The sequence below is a fragment of the Girardinichthys multiradiatus genome, chromosome 11 (assembly GCF_021462225.1).
Source record: "Girardinichthys multiradiatus isolate DD_20200921_A chromosome 11, DD_fGirMul_XY1, whole genome shotgun sequence".
In the NCBI taxonomy this organism is placed as follows: Eukaryota; Metazoa; Chordata; class Actinopteri; order Cyprinodontiformes; family Goodeidae; genus Girardinichthys; species Girardinichthys multiradiatus.
The window spans coordinates 33,506,030-33,522,384 of record NC_061804.1 but is presented as its reverse complement, the minus strand read 5'-3'; the positions used below and the strand labels follow the sequence as shown (position 1 = coordinate 33,522,384).

General features: G+C 39.9%; 1 protein-coding gene and 1 long non-coding RNA gene across 3 annotated transcripts in view; both read right to left on the bottom strand.

Annotated features, from left to right (window-relative positions):
- LOC124876618 overlaps window positions 1-6,852 on the bottom strand; it is a 32,254-nt gene extending 25,402 nt beyond the window's left edge. Inside the window, exon 1 of the long non-coding RNA XR_007040343.1 lies at window positions 6,453-6,852. This is a non-coding gene — a long non-coding RNA (uncharacterized LOC124876618). The remainder of the gene's footprint in view (window positions 1-6,452) is intronic.
- A 6,174-nt stretch (window positions 6,853-13,026) lies between these two features.
- thoc2 (THO complex 2) overlaps window positions 13,027-16,355 on the bottom strand; it is a 38,269-nt gene continuing 34,940 nt past the window's right edge. For both annotated transcript variants that reach the window (XM_047378408.1, XM_047378409.1), the window contains exons 37-39: window positions 14,757-14,833; window positions 14,021-14,067; window positions 13,027-13,924 (exon numbers count right to left, since the gene is read on the bottom strand). In XM_047378408.1, coding sequence (XP_047234364.1) covers window positions 14,040-14,067; window positions 14,757-14,833 — 105 coding nt within the window. In that variant the 3' untranslated portion in view covers window positions 13,027-13,924; window positions 14,021-14,039. The remainder of the gene's footprint in view (window positions 13,925-14,020; window positions 14,068-14,756; window positions 14,834-16,355) is intronic.

Sequence of the window (16,355 nt, the reverse complement as noted above, 5' to 3'; positions counted from 1 at the left end):
TGTCGTAAAATGCATTTGCATGTAATTGAGGTCCACGGAGTGCACTAAACACTAAAGGAACTTTTAAAGAACATACACTCATCGGCATGTACGGCTCAGTAATTTAGGGCTTTCGATTATTTATTTGAACCAATTTTTTTCCAGTGTGGAGTTATAAAACTCAAGACTTGGTTGCCATGTTTGTATTGAATGTGGGTTTTCTCCAATCTGCACAAGGTCAAAATTATTCATCCAACTTCAAATATATAACTAGAACTGCAAGCAGTTATGATCGGGTTCCAAGCCCCTCCCAGCAACTCCACCCCCTGCCCCGCCCCTTCCAGACTACCACGTCACACGCCCACATGACCACATTTTTCAAAGGGTCAGGTCAGATCTTGGTTGCAGAAGCACTTAGACCTCACAGGCTTAGCGGCATGCAGTGTAAATGCACTAAACCCAGCGGCAAGCACAGCGCAAACCGCGTCCTGTCTGAAAGGCCCTTAAGGGATATTAGCAGCTATGGAGGAAGAAGGCGAGGGGAAAGACGCGCCGCCAAGAAAGATACTGAACATGAAGCAGTCAAACATTCAAATTAAAATGTTTGCAAACACTTTACCAACATAATAATAATAATATAGTCTTAAAACATGAACAAACATTTGCTATTTACAATAACTCAACAAAACTCAGTTCTTTGTAGCCAAATTTCTAAACCCAAACCTATTTACTAACCCTATTGCTAACATTACAAAGATCACATTTAGTTTTGCAATCTGTAAAAACAATATACAAGATTAAGATTCTTTTATAATGCTAAAATTCTTGTATTAAATGCAATCTCAAACCTCACATATATCCATAAAAAAATCAAGTAATTGAAGCTGAAAATGCATTAATCCCTTCATAAAGGTAATGTTTTAATCCTATTGAATTGAGGCAATAACATTTTATTTAAAAAACAAATTGAATTTTTTTTTTGCATTTTCTCTTTCACATATATCTTGATATTCAATTAATCGTCAGAACAATTGACAGAATACTCGAGTACTAAAATAATTGTTCACAACAGCCCCAAATTCAACATTTTATTTTTATTTCACTCAATGATTATTGCCCTGTCGCACTCACTCCCATCATGATGAGAGGCAGGGGAATAACCACATCATCTCCAAACTCTTTCCCCGAGCGAGCGGCAGACAACGAGCTTTCTGCAGAATCCATATTTCATCAAAAAATTACCAGGGCTGCTTCATTAAAAATGTCCAAAATATTCTCAGTTAACTCTGTCTATGTCTGCAATAATATGCATTGTTTATAATGTCCCTAGAGGTAATGGGTTTCATAAAAAAAATGTGTTTGATTAACACTAGAACTCCCAGAATTCTAACACTATTAGAACTCCCAAGCCCGTCAATTTGATGGTGAGCATTCTGGATCCCAGGGCGGTGATGACGTCATCACATTACATGCGGTCAGAATGCTACAGGTTTTCTTGCACGCTATAAAATTATGGTTTTGACAAGAGTTAATAATAGTATTGTCACGGAGTGACATTTTTGGACTCTGTGGCTTTGGTGTTTGTTTACCTTTTGCTTAGATTTTTCTATTTTGGTTTTTGTATGTTTTTCTTTTCTCCCTCTTCCGCCTCCTAGTGTTTACTACTTAAGTTCTTTTATGGTTTTCTTATTACTTTGTATGGTTTATCATTATTATTATTGTACTTATTATACAGGTCCTTCTCAAAATATTAGCATATTGTGATAAAGTTCATTATTTTCCATAATGTCATGATGAAAATTTAACATTCATATATTTTAGATTCATTGCACACTAACTGAAATATTTCAGGTCTTTTATTGTCTTAATACGGATGATTTTGGCATACAGCTCATGAAAACCCAAAATTCCTATCTCACAAAATTAGCATATCATTAAAAGGGTCTCTAAACGAGCTATGAACCTAATCATCTGAATCAACGAGTTAACTCTAAACACCTGCAAAAGATTCCTGAGGCCTTTAAAACTCCCAGCCTGGTTCATCACTCAAAACCCCAATCATGGGTAAGACTGCCGACCTGACTGCTGTCCAGAAGGCCACTATTGACACCCTCAAGCAAGAGGGTAAGACACAGAAAGACATTTCTGAACGAATAGGCTGTTCCCAGAGTGCTGTATCAAGGCACCTCAGTGGGAAGTCTGTGGGAAGGAAAAAGTGTGACAGAAAACGCTGCACAACGAGAAGAGGTGACCGGACCCTGAGGAAGATTGTGGAGAAGGGCCGATTCCAGACCTTGGGGGACCTGCGGAAGCAGTGGACTGAGTCTGGAGTAGAAACATCCAGAGCCACCGTGCACAGGCGTGTGCAGGAAATGGGCTACAGGTGCCGCATTCCCCAGACATGGGCTACAGAGAAGCAGCACTGGACTGTTGCTCAGTGGTCCAAAGTACTTTTTTTGGATGAAAGCAAATTCTGCATGTCATTCGGAAATCAATGTGCCAGAGTCTGGAGGAAGACTGGGGAGAAGGAAATGCCAAAATGCCAGAAGTCCAGTGTCAAGTACCCACAGTCAGTGATGGTCTGGGGTGCCGTGTCAGCTGCTGGTGTTGGTCCACTGTGTTTTATCAAGGGCAGGGTCAATGCAGCTAGATATCAGGAGATTTTGGAGCACTTCATGCTTCCATCTGCTGAAAAGCTTTATGGAGATGAAGATTTCATTTTTCAGCACGACCTGGCACCTGCTCACAGTGCCAAAACCACTGGTAAATGGTTTACTGACCATGGTATCACTGTGCTCAATTGGCCTGCCAACTCTCCTGACCTGAACCCCATAGAGAATCTGTGGGATATTGTGAAGAGAACGTTGAGAGACTCAAGACCCAACACTCTGGATGAGCTAAAGGCCGCTATCGAAGCATCCTGGGCCTCCATAAGACCTCAGCAGTGCCACAGGCTGATTGCCTCCATGCCACGCCGCATTGAAGCAGTCATTTCTGCCAAAGGATTCCCGACCAAGTATTGAGTGCATAACTGTACATGATTATTTGAAGGTTGACGTTTTTTGTATTAAAAACACTTTTCTTTTATTGGTCGGATGAAATATGCTAATTTTGTGAGATAGGAATTTTGGGTTTTCATGAGCTGTATGCCAAAATCATCCGTATTAAGACAATAAAAGACCTGAAATATTTCAGTTAGTGTGCAATGAATCTAAAATATATGAATGTTAAATTTTCATCATTACATTATAGAAAATAATGAACTTTATCACAATATGCTAATATTTTGAGAAGGACCTGTAGTTCTTGGTCTTCCCTGGATTCTCTAGTTTTATTTCTCTTTAGTATCTTTATGTTTAATTGTGTTTTATTATTTGTATCTTTGCACTCTTCTTGTTTACTAGTTTATTTTCTGTTTCCTTTCCAGTTATTTCAGTCAGTGTGGTTAGGTTTGTTTACTTTTGTATTCAGGCTTTATGGGTTCTTTGTTTGTTCCTAGGTTGTTATTGTTGTTCCTATGTTCCTTCTAGTTCCTCTGTTTACTTTAGTCACGATTATTCTAGTTTTCTTAATCCCCATTTGATTATTAATCTTTGTCTATAGGTTTGCTTGGTCTGTGTTTCTGTTTATTGTTTATTAGTTACTTTGCCCATCCTCAGTCTTTGTATTTGTTTCACCTGTTCCTTCTGCTTCCCTGCCTCCTTGTCACACCTGTTCCCTGTTCCGTTGATTATCTGCCTTTGTTATCTCACAGTATATAAGTTGGTTTTGTGTCTTTGTTCAGTGCTGGTTCCTGGTGTTCGTCACACCTCGTTCTCGTCCATGATTATGCTTTGTTTTTTGCCACGTCTTGCCTTGGAAAACCTGCAGTGATTTTGCTACGTTTTTGACCTAGTAAAATAAATCTCTGAATTACAAAGATGATCCTGCCGAGCTCTTGTCTGCACTTTGGTCCGATCCAAAACCACATCGTGACAAGTATTTGTTCAAAACCTATTATGTTTTATTGTTATTTATAAATAGTAATGAAAAATAATACAGAGTAGCGGGTACCTTTAAAAAAAAAAGCTTTACTAATCTGACCAAAAGCTGGACAGCTCCATGTTACGCCCCCCTTTCACTTCGCGGACATAAACTAGAGCTAAAAATGCCTTCAGCTCATCCACAATCATGTCCGAGGAGGAATCCTCTCCTAAAACTTTGCGGGCCTCAGCCACCCTGCAGCCCTGAACGTGGATGAGCATTTCGGCATCCACCAATCAGAGGAACGCGGTCTGGGCATCTTGGATCTGGCGCTCTGTCAACGTGTTCTGGCTCTGACGCCTCCCTCTACTTTCTTCCTCCCCTACCATTGTCCACACAGTCCCATCCTTTCCTATCTCCTCCTCCTTCCCAGGTGTGCGCTCGTCATGTGATGAAAACGCTGTAAAGCGCAGAATAGATTGTTGTTACAGGGCTACTATATCTATGACCTAACTTATTGTTTATTTCTTTGTCTTTTATCAGTAACTTGATTTGTAGTTTCTCTCCTGCCAGTGAGCTGGATTGCTGGGTTTATAGCTGGGCACTGGGCACCAGGCTCATCTCCCTTTCTCTGAGCCTGCACTGATTTTGGCACTGTTGCTATATAAATAGTTTATATATTATTAGTTCACTAATCTGTAAACTATAGCCTAAAATGATAAAATCGTTACATAGACTACTATTTTACTACCTTGAAATAATGCGCCACAACTTCCTGCTGATGGGACGATTCATGTTTTTTAGCCGGGGGAGGCTCACTCTCTGACCCGCTGTCACTGGAACTGAATACTGACCAAGAATCCAGAATCCCTCTCGACCCCAGAATCACAATCATGTAATTTTTGAAGCATTTCCAATGCCTCTTGAGCAGAAAATATCCTTCTAGAAGCCATTTGTAGGATGCCAACAATCTCCTTCTCAGACTGCATTCTAGAGTGGCGGTTGCTAGGCAACGCTCACGCGTATACTCAGCCGCGGGAAACAAATATCAATATAAATAATTGGGCCGTCAAAATAGCGGCTGTGGTAGTTAGAGGTAGAAATACTTAGATCTTTTATTTACTTATTTTTTTTAAATAGAGACATAGGAACACACAAGACACAGGTTTAGAAAAAGTCAGGATGCCAGGAAGATAACAGTTTTATTAAACCAGTTATGGCATGTCAAACTTTCAAAACCGTCAAATTAATGCCCTGGGAGTTCTAGTGTTAACAGGTAGCATTGTGTAACATTAGCGGCTAAGCTTCACAATGTTATTAATGATTAGCAGCATCAGAAGATTGGTCCGTCATGGAGCCTGGGAGGTGAATGAAGACAAGCACCAAATATAAAGTTTTAAATTGAAAATATATTGATATTCAAAACAAATGAACACAATACTAACAGTTGGAGGACAACATAAAAAAATAAACAATGCACAATGACAATAAATATGAAGCTTTTGTACTGTTCAGTCCTTCACAAGTTAAAAAAGATCCTTAAATTGGGATCTGTTCAAAAGGGGGGAAAAAATTAGTCCAGAACCCACAAAAAAATGAAGGGGAAGAGAAAAAATACCATCCTGAAAGAAGGAGGGAAAAAAATCCCTGAACTCCAGAGGAAGGAAAGTTAGTTTAGTCCAGGTTAATTAATCCTACCACAAAGGTAGCAGAAGGTAGCTCACCATCTTGAGTCCATTTTCTTCATTTCAATCCAGGGGGGGGGGGGAACCTGACCTAAAATGGTCATTAACACAAATGAGTATTTCATTCATTTATGAAACTATTATCCATCTACCTGCCAACCATTTACAGTGTTTAACAGTTTACAAATAAACACACATGTCAAGCTGAATTACCGTACTCAAAAAATCACAACAATAAATTGAATAATTAAGTGTTCCAATTCCATTCCGTAAATAAACACTAGATTATCCAAATCATTTAGTTCAAAACATTTTGTTCAGATATATGAAAAATTCATTACGTTCAAGAATATCAGATCAAAGTTCCTTCATTCATTTATCATTCATTATCATCCAAGTAAAATCATCATCAAAGCACTCACAGAATTTAAGTACCTATAAAAATACTCAAGCAAACTCAAAATAATAAGTGTTGCGCAACAATCAATATAGCTACATTCAATTTGGGTTCTGTATACAAAACAAGCTGCCGTTTTAACACGGATCCCTAAAAGTTCCAAATGAAATAAAAACCAACTAAATCATCACAACTGATGACATAGTTTAATGGTTCAAGATAGCTGCAACTAAAATCCGGCTTGTAAAACAAGCTCAGTAACCCTTAAATTTTAAGTAAAGTTATTTGGTCAAACATTAAACATGAGTGGCAGCTAAAATTAGCCGCTAACGCTACGAAGTTCCGGGTGATGGCAATAACAATTTAAGCTCACATAAACACACAATGCATGATTTCCACCGACGTAAACACTAAAACAAACGACTTACTGCTGAAATAGTACCATCCCTCACGTATTCTTCCGTGCTAATAGAGACAGTTTGCAGAAGCTGACGCCGCAGCCACAGCAGACACGAAATAGAGGAAATGATGTCATTAAGGAGGAACCACCAGATCCGCCAAAATAAGATGTCTTTATAGCAGACAGATTAAAATTGCGTCTGACACTTCTGCGAGAAAAACAACACCAATTAAAGCAGCAAGCAGCCTTGAAGGCCCTCGCACCTCAGCGCAACTCGGCCTGTAGAGCGACCGCGGGAGCCTGGCAATGCCAGGCTGGCATCGCCTCCGACGATGACACTGCCTCACTTCAACACGTCGCCACTAGGTGGCACTGTGAACAACATGTCATATGATCTTCGGTCACGCAGAGTTTTGGTCTGGCGAGAAGCATTCAAAATTTGGAGTAAATCGGACCTTCCAGATGGAAGCTGGACTCACTTGTTTGTTAGTGGGCGGGGCTAAAACAACGTCATGAATTGCCTGTGCCAACATGTTCAGCATTGATCCCTGATGATCTATACTACATTTCAAGTGGATCCGATGATGTATGAGGGAGATATAGCCCTTGAAGTGTCCTATGGGGCGCTTTTGATCCAAATTTCTCGTCTTTTATGGCGAGAAGTCATATTTTGAGGCGTGGCCACGCCCACACGTTTTCATGTATCAAAAAGCTTTTGATATCTTTTGATCCCCAGTGCCTTAAGAGTATTCTGTGTGACTTTCAAGTCTCTAAATCAAAAGCTGTAGGAGGAGTTCGCTCAGATATGCGGGCTAGAGAGGGCAAATCCGGGGTCAAAATTCAATTCAATTAAATTCAAAAATACTTTATTAATTCCAAAGGGAAATTAAATGTTGTTATAGCTCATATTATGTAGGTTTCTTCAAAGAGCCGTTGTAGATGCTGATGGCTGTGGGCAGGAAGGATCTCCTGTAGCGCTCCGTCTTACAGCAGATCTGAAGAAGCCTCTGACTGAAGACACTCTGTTGTTGTGGGACAGTCTCATGAAGAGGATGCTCAGGGTTCTCCATAATGTTCTTCACTTTATGAAGAATCCTTCTTTCCACAATGATCTTCAGAGGTTCCAGAGGAGTCCCCAGAACAGAGCCAGCCTTTTTTATCAGCTTGTTGAGCTTTTTTAAGTCCCTGGCTCTGATGCTGCTTCCCCAGCAGATGATGGTAGAAGAGATCACACTTTCCACAACAGACTTATAGAAGATATGCAGCATCTTGCTGCAAACACCAAAGGACCTAAGCTTCCTCAAGAAGGACAGTCTGCTCTTTCCCTTCTTGTAGATGGCTTCACAGTTGCATCTCCACTCTAGTCTGTTGTCCAGGTGAACACCGAGGTATTTATACTCCTCCACCACCTCCACTTCTTCTCCCATGATAGAAATAGTTTTTGACTTTTTCCTGTTTCTCTTAAAATCTACAATCATCTCTTTTGTTTTAGTCACATTCAAAATGAGATGATTGTTTCCACACCATGCCACAAAGCTGTCCACCACCTTCCTGTACTCAGCTTCTTGTCCATCTCTGATCAACCCCACGACTGCAGAATCATCAAAGTATTTCTGCAGATGACAGGAGTCTGTCTTGTACTGGAAGTCTGAGGTGTACAGAGTAAAAGGAATGGTGAGAGTACAGTCCCCTGTGGTGCTCCTGTGCTGCTGACTACCTGGTTAGACTCACAACCCTTCAGTCTCACAAACTGTGGTCTGTTTGTCAGGTAGTCTTTGATCCAGGAGATTGTTGAGGCCTCCACCTGAGTCTTCTGGAGTTCCTGACAAAGCAAATCAGGTTGGATTGTGTTAAATGCCCTGGAGAAATCAAAGAACATAATCCTCACAGTGCTACTGGCTTTGTCTAGATGACAGTGGGTTTGTTGAAGCAGGTGTATGATGGCATCTTCAACTCCAACTCCACAGCGATAAGCAAACTGAAGGGGGTCCTGATGGTTTACTGTTTGCTTAATCAGGTGGGCCAACAGGAGTCTCTCTAGGACCTTCATGATGTGAGATGTCAGGGCAACAGGTCTATAGTCATTGAGGACTGATGGGTGAGTTTTCTTTGGTACCAGAACAAGACAGGAGGTCTTCCACAACACCGGAACCTTCTTCTGGGCCAGGCTAAGGTTGAAGAGGTGCTGCAGAATCCCACAGAGCTGCTCTGCACAGGCCTTCAGGACTCTAGGGCTGACATGATCTGGACCTGCATCCTTATTCTTATTCAGTCTCTCCAGTTGTCTCTTCACCTGACTTCTTGAGACACACAGGTGGAAGGGGGAAGCAAAGGAAGTGGCAACTTCAATCCAAAATGGCCAACTTCCTCTAGGGTTTGGACCAATGCTCCAAGAGATTTTTTTGGTAGGTCTTGACAAGTACATATGTGTACCAAATTTCACAATCCTCGGTCAAAGCATGGCTTGGGGCTGATTTTTTAAAATTTTCTAGGGGGCGCTGTGGACGAATTAGGCCACGCCCACTAAATATGTCATCAGATGTCTGTTGGGGACTGGACTAGGTTCAATCACATTGAATTTGGTGCAGATCAGATGATGTATGTGGAAATTAAAGCCAAACGTATGGCCAAGACGTGATGTCCAACTTCGCCACGCCACCACGGCCACGCCCTTTTATGAAAAGTCACTGTGCTTGAAACGAAGTTGGACCCACTAGTTATCTGTCCCCTGACACAGTTTCAAGTTGATTGAGTGTAGACAGCCAGATAGCAACCTTTCCCAGTAAAAAAAGTGACTCCCTGTTCTCAGGAGGCGTGGCTTTTGATGATGTCAGCATATGACCCCATAGGATCGTCGGGAACCCGAAGGTCCTCCTTCATGCCAACTTTGGTGTGATTTAGCGTTTCTGTGGGAAAGTTATTGCATTTTTTCACTTTGGGCGGGAATGCCAAGTTCGTGCCCCAGCCATGCCCCCTAAACATGACCGAAAACTCACGATTTTGATAACTTTTAATCCCCCATGCCTTAACTGCATGTTGACCAAATATGAAGCCTATAGCTCAAAATCCCTTGGAGGAGTTTGTTAAAGTTCGAGTTGAGTAAAAGTAAAAAACAGCCAAAAATTAGCCTTTGACCCAACATGGCCGACTTCCGGTGCGTTTTATGGCATATACCCCCTTTAAACCTTTGTATATCTACAATAATATATATTGTTTATAACGTCCCTAAATGCAATAGTCCTTGAACAAAAAAATGAAAAGTCTTTCTTTATACATTAACAACCTATAATGAACCGAATTTAAATATTCATTAAAAATCCATATTTCATCAAACAATTCCCACAATATTTTTAGATCTCCGTGACTATAGAAGAAACAATATAACTGTTTATTCAAGTGCCTAAATTTATTACCTTTTCAACCAAAAATCGTTAACTGTCATATCCATAGTACTTAGCCAAATATAAATATGTATATAAAATATATGGTATTTCATAAAATTCCCTAAGTATTCTCAGAAAACCATATCTATATGTGGAATGATATACATTGTTTGTCATGTCTCCAATTTTAATGATTGTTTTAAAATAAATTGTTATCAATATCATTCCAATGATATTAGTAATAATGACCAAAATTGAAAAATTCACGTACAATCCATACTTTGTCAGACAAATCTCAAAATATTCACCAAGAACCTCGTTCATATGTAGAATAGGCCTGATTTTCTTCAGCAAGCACACTTTAATGAGTTAAAAAAAATTCATTTATAATCGACATTATTGATTAGCATATATCTTTATGAATTAATTGTACACAAGTGGGCAGTCCAAATTGAACAATGTTTATTGGGGATTATAGCCATTGTCTACTTAAGTAGTGTGCAAAATTCCACGGCGTTTGGCCCAACAGAACTTGAGATACAACTGCTAGCTTTATTACCAAGCATTGTACACTGTAGTGACGCGCTTTGAGATAGACCTTTAGCTAGAATAGGTTCTTTTCAGGATTATGCACAGAACATATCCCGAAGGTTCGGGGCCTCTAGGTAACACGAGTGATTTTTGGGGAATTTCTTTATAAGTGGAGGATCGGAGGTACATTATCGCACATAAGCCACGCCCACTTTGCCCAATCTTTACCATATTAATTCTCTAGGTGGTATCCTGAAGAAATGTACCAAATTTGATAAAAATCCATTCAGTCATTTTGGCTATATAAATGTATCTTGGTTATAGCGCCCCCTATGCTTAGATTCCTCTGAAAATGAGTACATACCTACAGTTTGACCTTATGCACGACTGGTATGAAAATTATTTGGACAACATAATCTATTTTCAAGTTGGAGCAAAATTTATTTATTTTTGCTTCAAAAAGGTTTGATTGCATATAATTCGCATACCAAAAAATTATTTTGAAATCTCTTCCATATCGTTTGTCGGCTATGTCTGCAGGTTTTTCAGGCGCTTTCGCTTTGATTAGTTTTGCCCCTTAGGAGGAGTTACTGAAACAGGTTTCGCATATTACGCAACATTGTTGCTAATTAGCATAACTCTATAATTTTTTTTCAAAACTCACATGATTAAGAATGACTACATCCAGGAATTGAGATTTAGTCTCTGCAAGCAACAGTTTTAGAGATAATCACAGAAACGCATTTTACGTTATAACAGCGCCATCTAGTGGTGGAATAAAAAAATACATTTCACGTACATAGGTAGCACAATTCTGCATACGATCTGTAATTTCCCCGACAAAATCTTTCAAATTCACTGAGTTCAAAGGTCAAATGTGAGATAGCAAATAAGCCACGCCCACTTTTTAATCATATTAAAAGTATGTCCTGAGGTCAAGGTCTTGAGCATATGGAAAGTTGTATGTAAATCCATTATGCAGATATAAACTTCTGGTGCTTATAGCGCCCCCTATTATTGAATGCGTATCAAACTCAATGTATAGGCACAATAGCTCATTCTCTATCAGGTTCTCCCATCTTGTTTGGAGATCAAGAAATATGGTAGAGATATAGTCAATTAATTTTTGTGTTAGTTCACGAAAAACGTTTGTCCGCATGTAGCTTTAACAACTTTCGAACATTTGACAAAGGTTTTATACCACTGTGTCCCGCTAACTCTGTAAATAGTATATACAGAGTTTTATCTTGATTGAGCTCAAAATGTAGGAGTTGTGGAAAATAGATTGCCTTTGTCGCGACGTAGCAAAAAATCTAGTAAGGCGAAAGTGGGCGTGACCAATTAAAAAGTGATGCAGAATCATCCAAGGAACAAGGTGATATAAACCTTTGGAGTCTGGGACTTAAAGGTTTGGAAGTTATAAGCCCAAACGCGTTGTCATACATAATAGCGCCCCCTAGTTGTTAGAGGGTCTGAATTTTAGTATCTGAGTAGCGGTTGCGATTCCCTACTAGGTTGCTATGTCAGTTTCTTTTCAGTATTTTCTGGTTCTTGTGCCCAATGACTTTTAGTTGAAAATAATAATAATGACAAAAAGAAGCAAGAAATAATAGGGTCCCCTGCTCTGCTGGGAGCAGGCGAACCGTTCGCCTGCTCCCTTAAAAGACGAGAACCCCGAACATGTGCTTCTTACAAACATCAACATGGTCATTATTCTTCTGGCATCGACCCAGCTTTTAGGTATAGTCCACAAATTTTCAAGAAGGTTGAGGTGAGTGCTTTGAAAAGGTCGTTCAGGAACTCCAACCCATTTTGACCACACCATAATCAGTTTAGTTGTGTATTTGGGATCTCACTCTTCTTGGATCAGCTAAGCTTTACTATACGCCCAAATTGTGGCCTTTAGGTAAAGGAAAATAGTTGTGATTCTGAAGAAACGAGTAAAAAAAATAAATGTAAAGTGCTGGAACACCAGCGTGACTGTCCAAAGCAAAGCCTGTTTAGATCAATGTGAACCATGACAGAAGTGTCCTGATTGAGCTACCAGGCCACAATGACCAGATAATAAATTGGAAAAATCAAGGTGAGTCTTTGAACCTGAAGAACTGTCAAGCATGGTGGTGAAAGCATCATGCTGTGGGTCCCTTTTGCCAACAGTAGGTTAGAATAATGAAGCTGAACCACCTCAAAATTTTTTACCTTCATGTGAATCAGAAATAGATGGTTAAATCTTGGACACCCTTGCTGTTGCTTGAGGATGATGATCCTAAATGAATTCACATTGAACAGGCTTATATTGAACATGCTTTTGGAACATCCCCGACCTGCACCTTGTTAAAAACAATGAACTGTTTAAAAGCCAGATCAGCAGCAGGAAAGTAACCAATTAAAAGGAACTCGACAATTTGTAATAAGAGTCAAAGGTCAGCCAGAACTTTGCCAGAAGCTGGTTGATGACTACAAAAGGTGTTTGGCACTGGTACAAGTTGCTAAGGGAAATTAAACCAAGTCTTATTAGGGGTGAAGGTTCAGTACTTTCCCCACCAACATATACATTTTTGCATTGTTTGAGTTCATAAGGAAAATAGAAAAAAACGTTTTCATGAGTTATGTTAAAAGGAAAAAAAGATCTCTAAACCATTATACAGCTTTTCATTTTTGCAGAGGAGAAAAAAACAATTGACACAATTTTAAAGTGACACTAAGAAAACTATTTTATTGAATTTCTTTTTTTCTTAAAAAACAAAACATACACTCATTGAGTACAGCAGATAAAATCTCCAACGGTCATTTTTGAAACGGTTGCATTTGGAGTACAGAGCGTCAGAATTTCTCTTTACAATTCTACATCTGAATCAAAGTTTGAACGGACATTTTTTTTTTTTTTTTATAAATTATGTAAAAACCTGATTAACACAAATTCACAGAAGAACTCGTATGGGACATGGAAAAAAAATGAAATAACATGATGCAAATTTCATGTTACGCTTTTTATTATTGTACACAATATACAAACTGGTCCTACGTATTATTTCCTCATTTATGCTTGCTGTCCTACTTAGATTAAAAGGAGGAGATAAATAAATAGAAGGATCTAAGTATCTCAAAAGGATATGAGGTAAGTGAGTATGGAAAAGCAGGTTATATCTAATAAAACAAGCAAAGGGCAAGGCCTGACAACATACAAAACAACAACAGAAAAACATTGTCAAACATGAGATTATTGGATCCATGACCGTTTGCTACCTACCAAAAGATCATTTCATACAGTAACCACATTCTGGTAAGAGTAACACTGTGATTACAGCAGCACCTTGTGCCTGCACTGAACTATTTTATATATATATATATATATATATATATATATATATATATATATATAAATAAAAAAAGAAGACAAATATATTTTATTCTGAAATAGGAAAAATAATCGAGTGATGTGTAAATTAACCACAGCTAACAACAGTCGTGGAAAAAGGAAAAAAAAACTAGAAGAAAATACAATCGGAAATGAGAATGAAAGTCAACAACGTGGTACAGGTGGAGTTGTGGACGTCTTGCAGATAAAAGCACAGCTTATCCATTTCTGTAGCAGCACAGAGAAGGGAGGGAAACAAATACATGAGGAAACTCCAAGATGGCCAATTTAGAGTTGATGAAAGAGAAACTGAATGGTTCTTACCTTCACTGATTAGTGCACATTATCTGTGCTTGTCAGAAGATTTATGAGTGTGATCGTTAAGGGAAACCGAATTACTTAAAAGACGTAGGACTACTGACTCACTGATTGCGAAAAATGTACTCCGTCAATATCCAAAGAAAAAGCTAGGGAGGGACCCGGAACTGCTTCATTTTATAATGTCTAAGAAAAAGGATTTACTGTGCAGAATGATGAAGAACCCCTAAAGTTTATTTCCTTTAAAAAACTGTTAAAAACACAGATATTTGTCAAGGGTGTGGGCAAATAACCCTAAAAAGAGCTAAACGTTTCACCTAGAAGGGATCAGGTCCAAGTCATAGAGCACATGGCCAGATAAACTCTGTGCATTATTTCACAAGTTGGAAATCAACCCAAAGTTGAAAAATTTCAATGAGACACTTCAAGCAGTTACAAAATAAAGATGAGCAAATTCAGTTTTCTGGTTTCTCACTGTGCACACAGCAACACATATTGGACCTGAGTGTCTACACGGCTGAGTAAAAATACAATAAATTGTCTAATGTAAGCACAAAGAAAACCCAAGCTTAGGAATAACAAATCAAGACACGGCTACATAAACACAAGGCAAAGAGCAAAAACAGAGATTATGATGTAGAAGCAAAGAAAAGCATCCAACTGAGGCTAAACACGCCAAACATATACAATATAAAACGTAATTACGGACATCATTTTCAAGTCATTCTATACTTAAGGATATTGCTTTTTTTCTTCCTTCCCTGCAGTGCTGTCCCTCTTCTCCTTTTTCTCAGACTTTTCTTTATCATGCCTGGACTCCTGTAGAACAGAAAGAGAAACGGTTAGCAGGAGTTAAAAAGAGATAATTACAGTACCGCCGTGCAGAGGTTTTCATATCCTTTAAACCTTTTTGCCACAACAACAAACTGTTTTTGCTTGTTTTTTATGCTACAGATTAACACAATGTTGGTTATCACGTTTCTTTTTCATGTGGTGCAATCATGTTCAACCCCCTTTACTCCGATACCTCTAGATTGAATGTAATGCCATCTTCAGTCATGAAATTGTCACTACTAAATATTCCACAATCAACTGTCAGTGGTATTATAACAAAGTGGAAGCGATTGGGAACGACAGCAACTCAGCCACGAAGGGGTTGTCACTGGACTCTAGAGCAGTGGAGGCATGTTCTCTAGAGGGACAAATCGTGCTATCTGGCAAACTGATGGATGAGTATGGGTTTTCGGTTGCCAGGACAACAGTACTTGTCTAACTGTATTGTGCCAAGTGCAAAGTTTAGTGTAAGGGAGATTATGCTGTGGGGTTGTTCTTCAGGAGCTGGACTTGGCCCCTTCCTCTTCCAGCATGACTGTGCACCAGTGCACAGGGCTAGGTTCATAACGACATGGATGAGAGAGTTTGGTGTGGATGAGCTTGACCTCAACCCAATAGAACACATTTGGGATGAATTAGAGCAGAAACTAAGAGCTAAGAAAGCAAGAACCCAACTCTTCACATTGCCCTGAACACATCATCCCAACTGTAAAACTGTGGTGGCAGCATCATGCCGTGAAGACAGAGAAACGAAAGTTACGTATGTAACTACGGTTCCATGAATCCCCGATGACCGCCAGGGGGCGGTGCTGAAAGCACCGAATGTTCCCTTCGCGCGTGCGCAGTTTGAGTAATTATACCAAAAGAGTCACACCTGTGACACACCGGATGGCCACAGAGGCTATACATGCCTACGTCATCCGAGGCTCGGTTCCTACAGAATCTTTTCGCGGAAGCAAGGATTCTGAATGACAGAGAATGCGGTCATCCGGGATTCATTGAACCGTAGTTACATATGTACCTTTCTTTCTATTTCATCCCTACTGAACGGCAGAGGGCGGTGCTGAAAGCACTGAATGACTAATACCAACTGTGTCACAAGGAATCCTGAGCACATACCTCACTGAGAGGGGCCAGCGGAGCCTCGCAAAAGAACCTGGCCCAGGGGATGAGGGGCGGCCACATTAACATTGTAGAACCTGGCAAAGGTGCTTGGGGAAGCCCATTATGCAGCGGCACATATGGCCTCCAGTGAAACCCCCCGCATAGCAGCCCAGGAAGCAGAGACGCTCCTGGTAGAGTGGGCCTTGACACGGACCAGCAGTGGACGGTGTCCTGCACTGTAGGCGTGGCAGATGACATTCACAATCCAGTGGGAGAGATGTTGTCTAGAAAGTGGACAACCCAGCCTGGGACCGCCATAGCACAGGAAAAGCCGGTCTGAGCGTCTTAACAGCTTCAGTGGCCGCAACGTATGCCTCCAGCGCCCGTACTGGGCACAGTAACT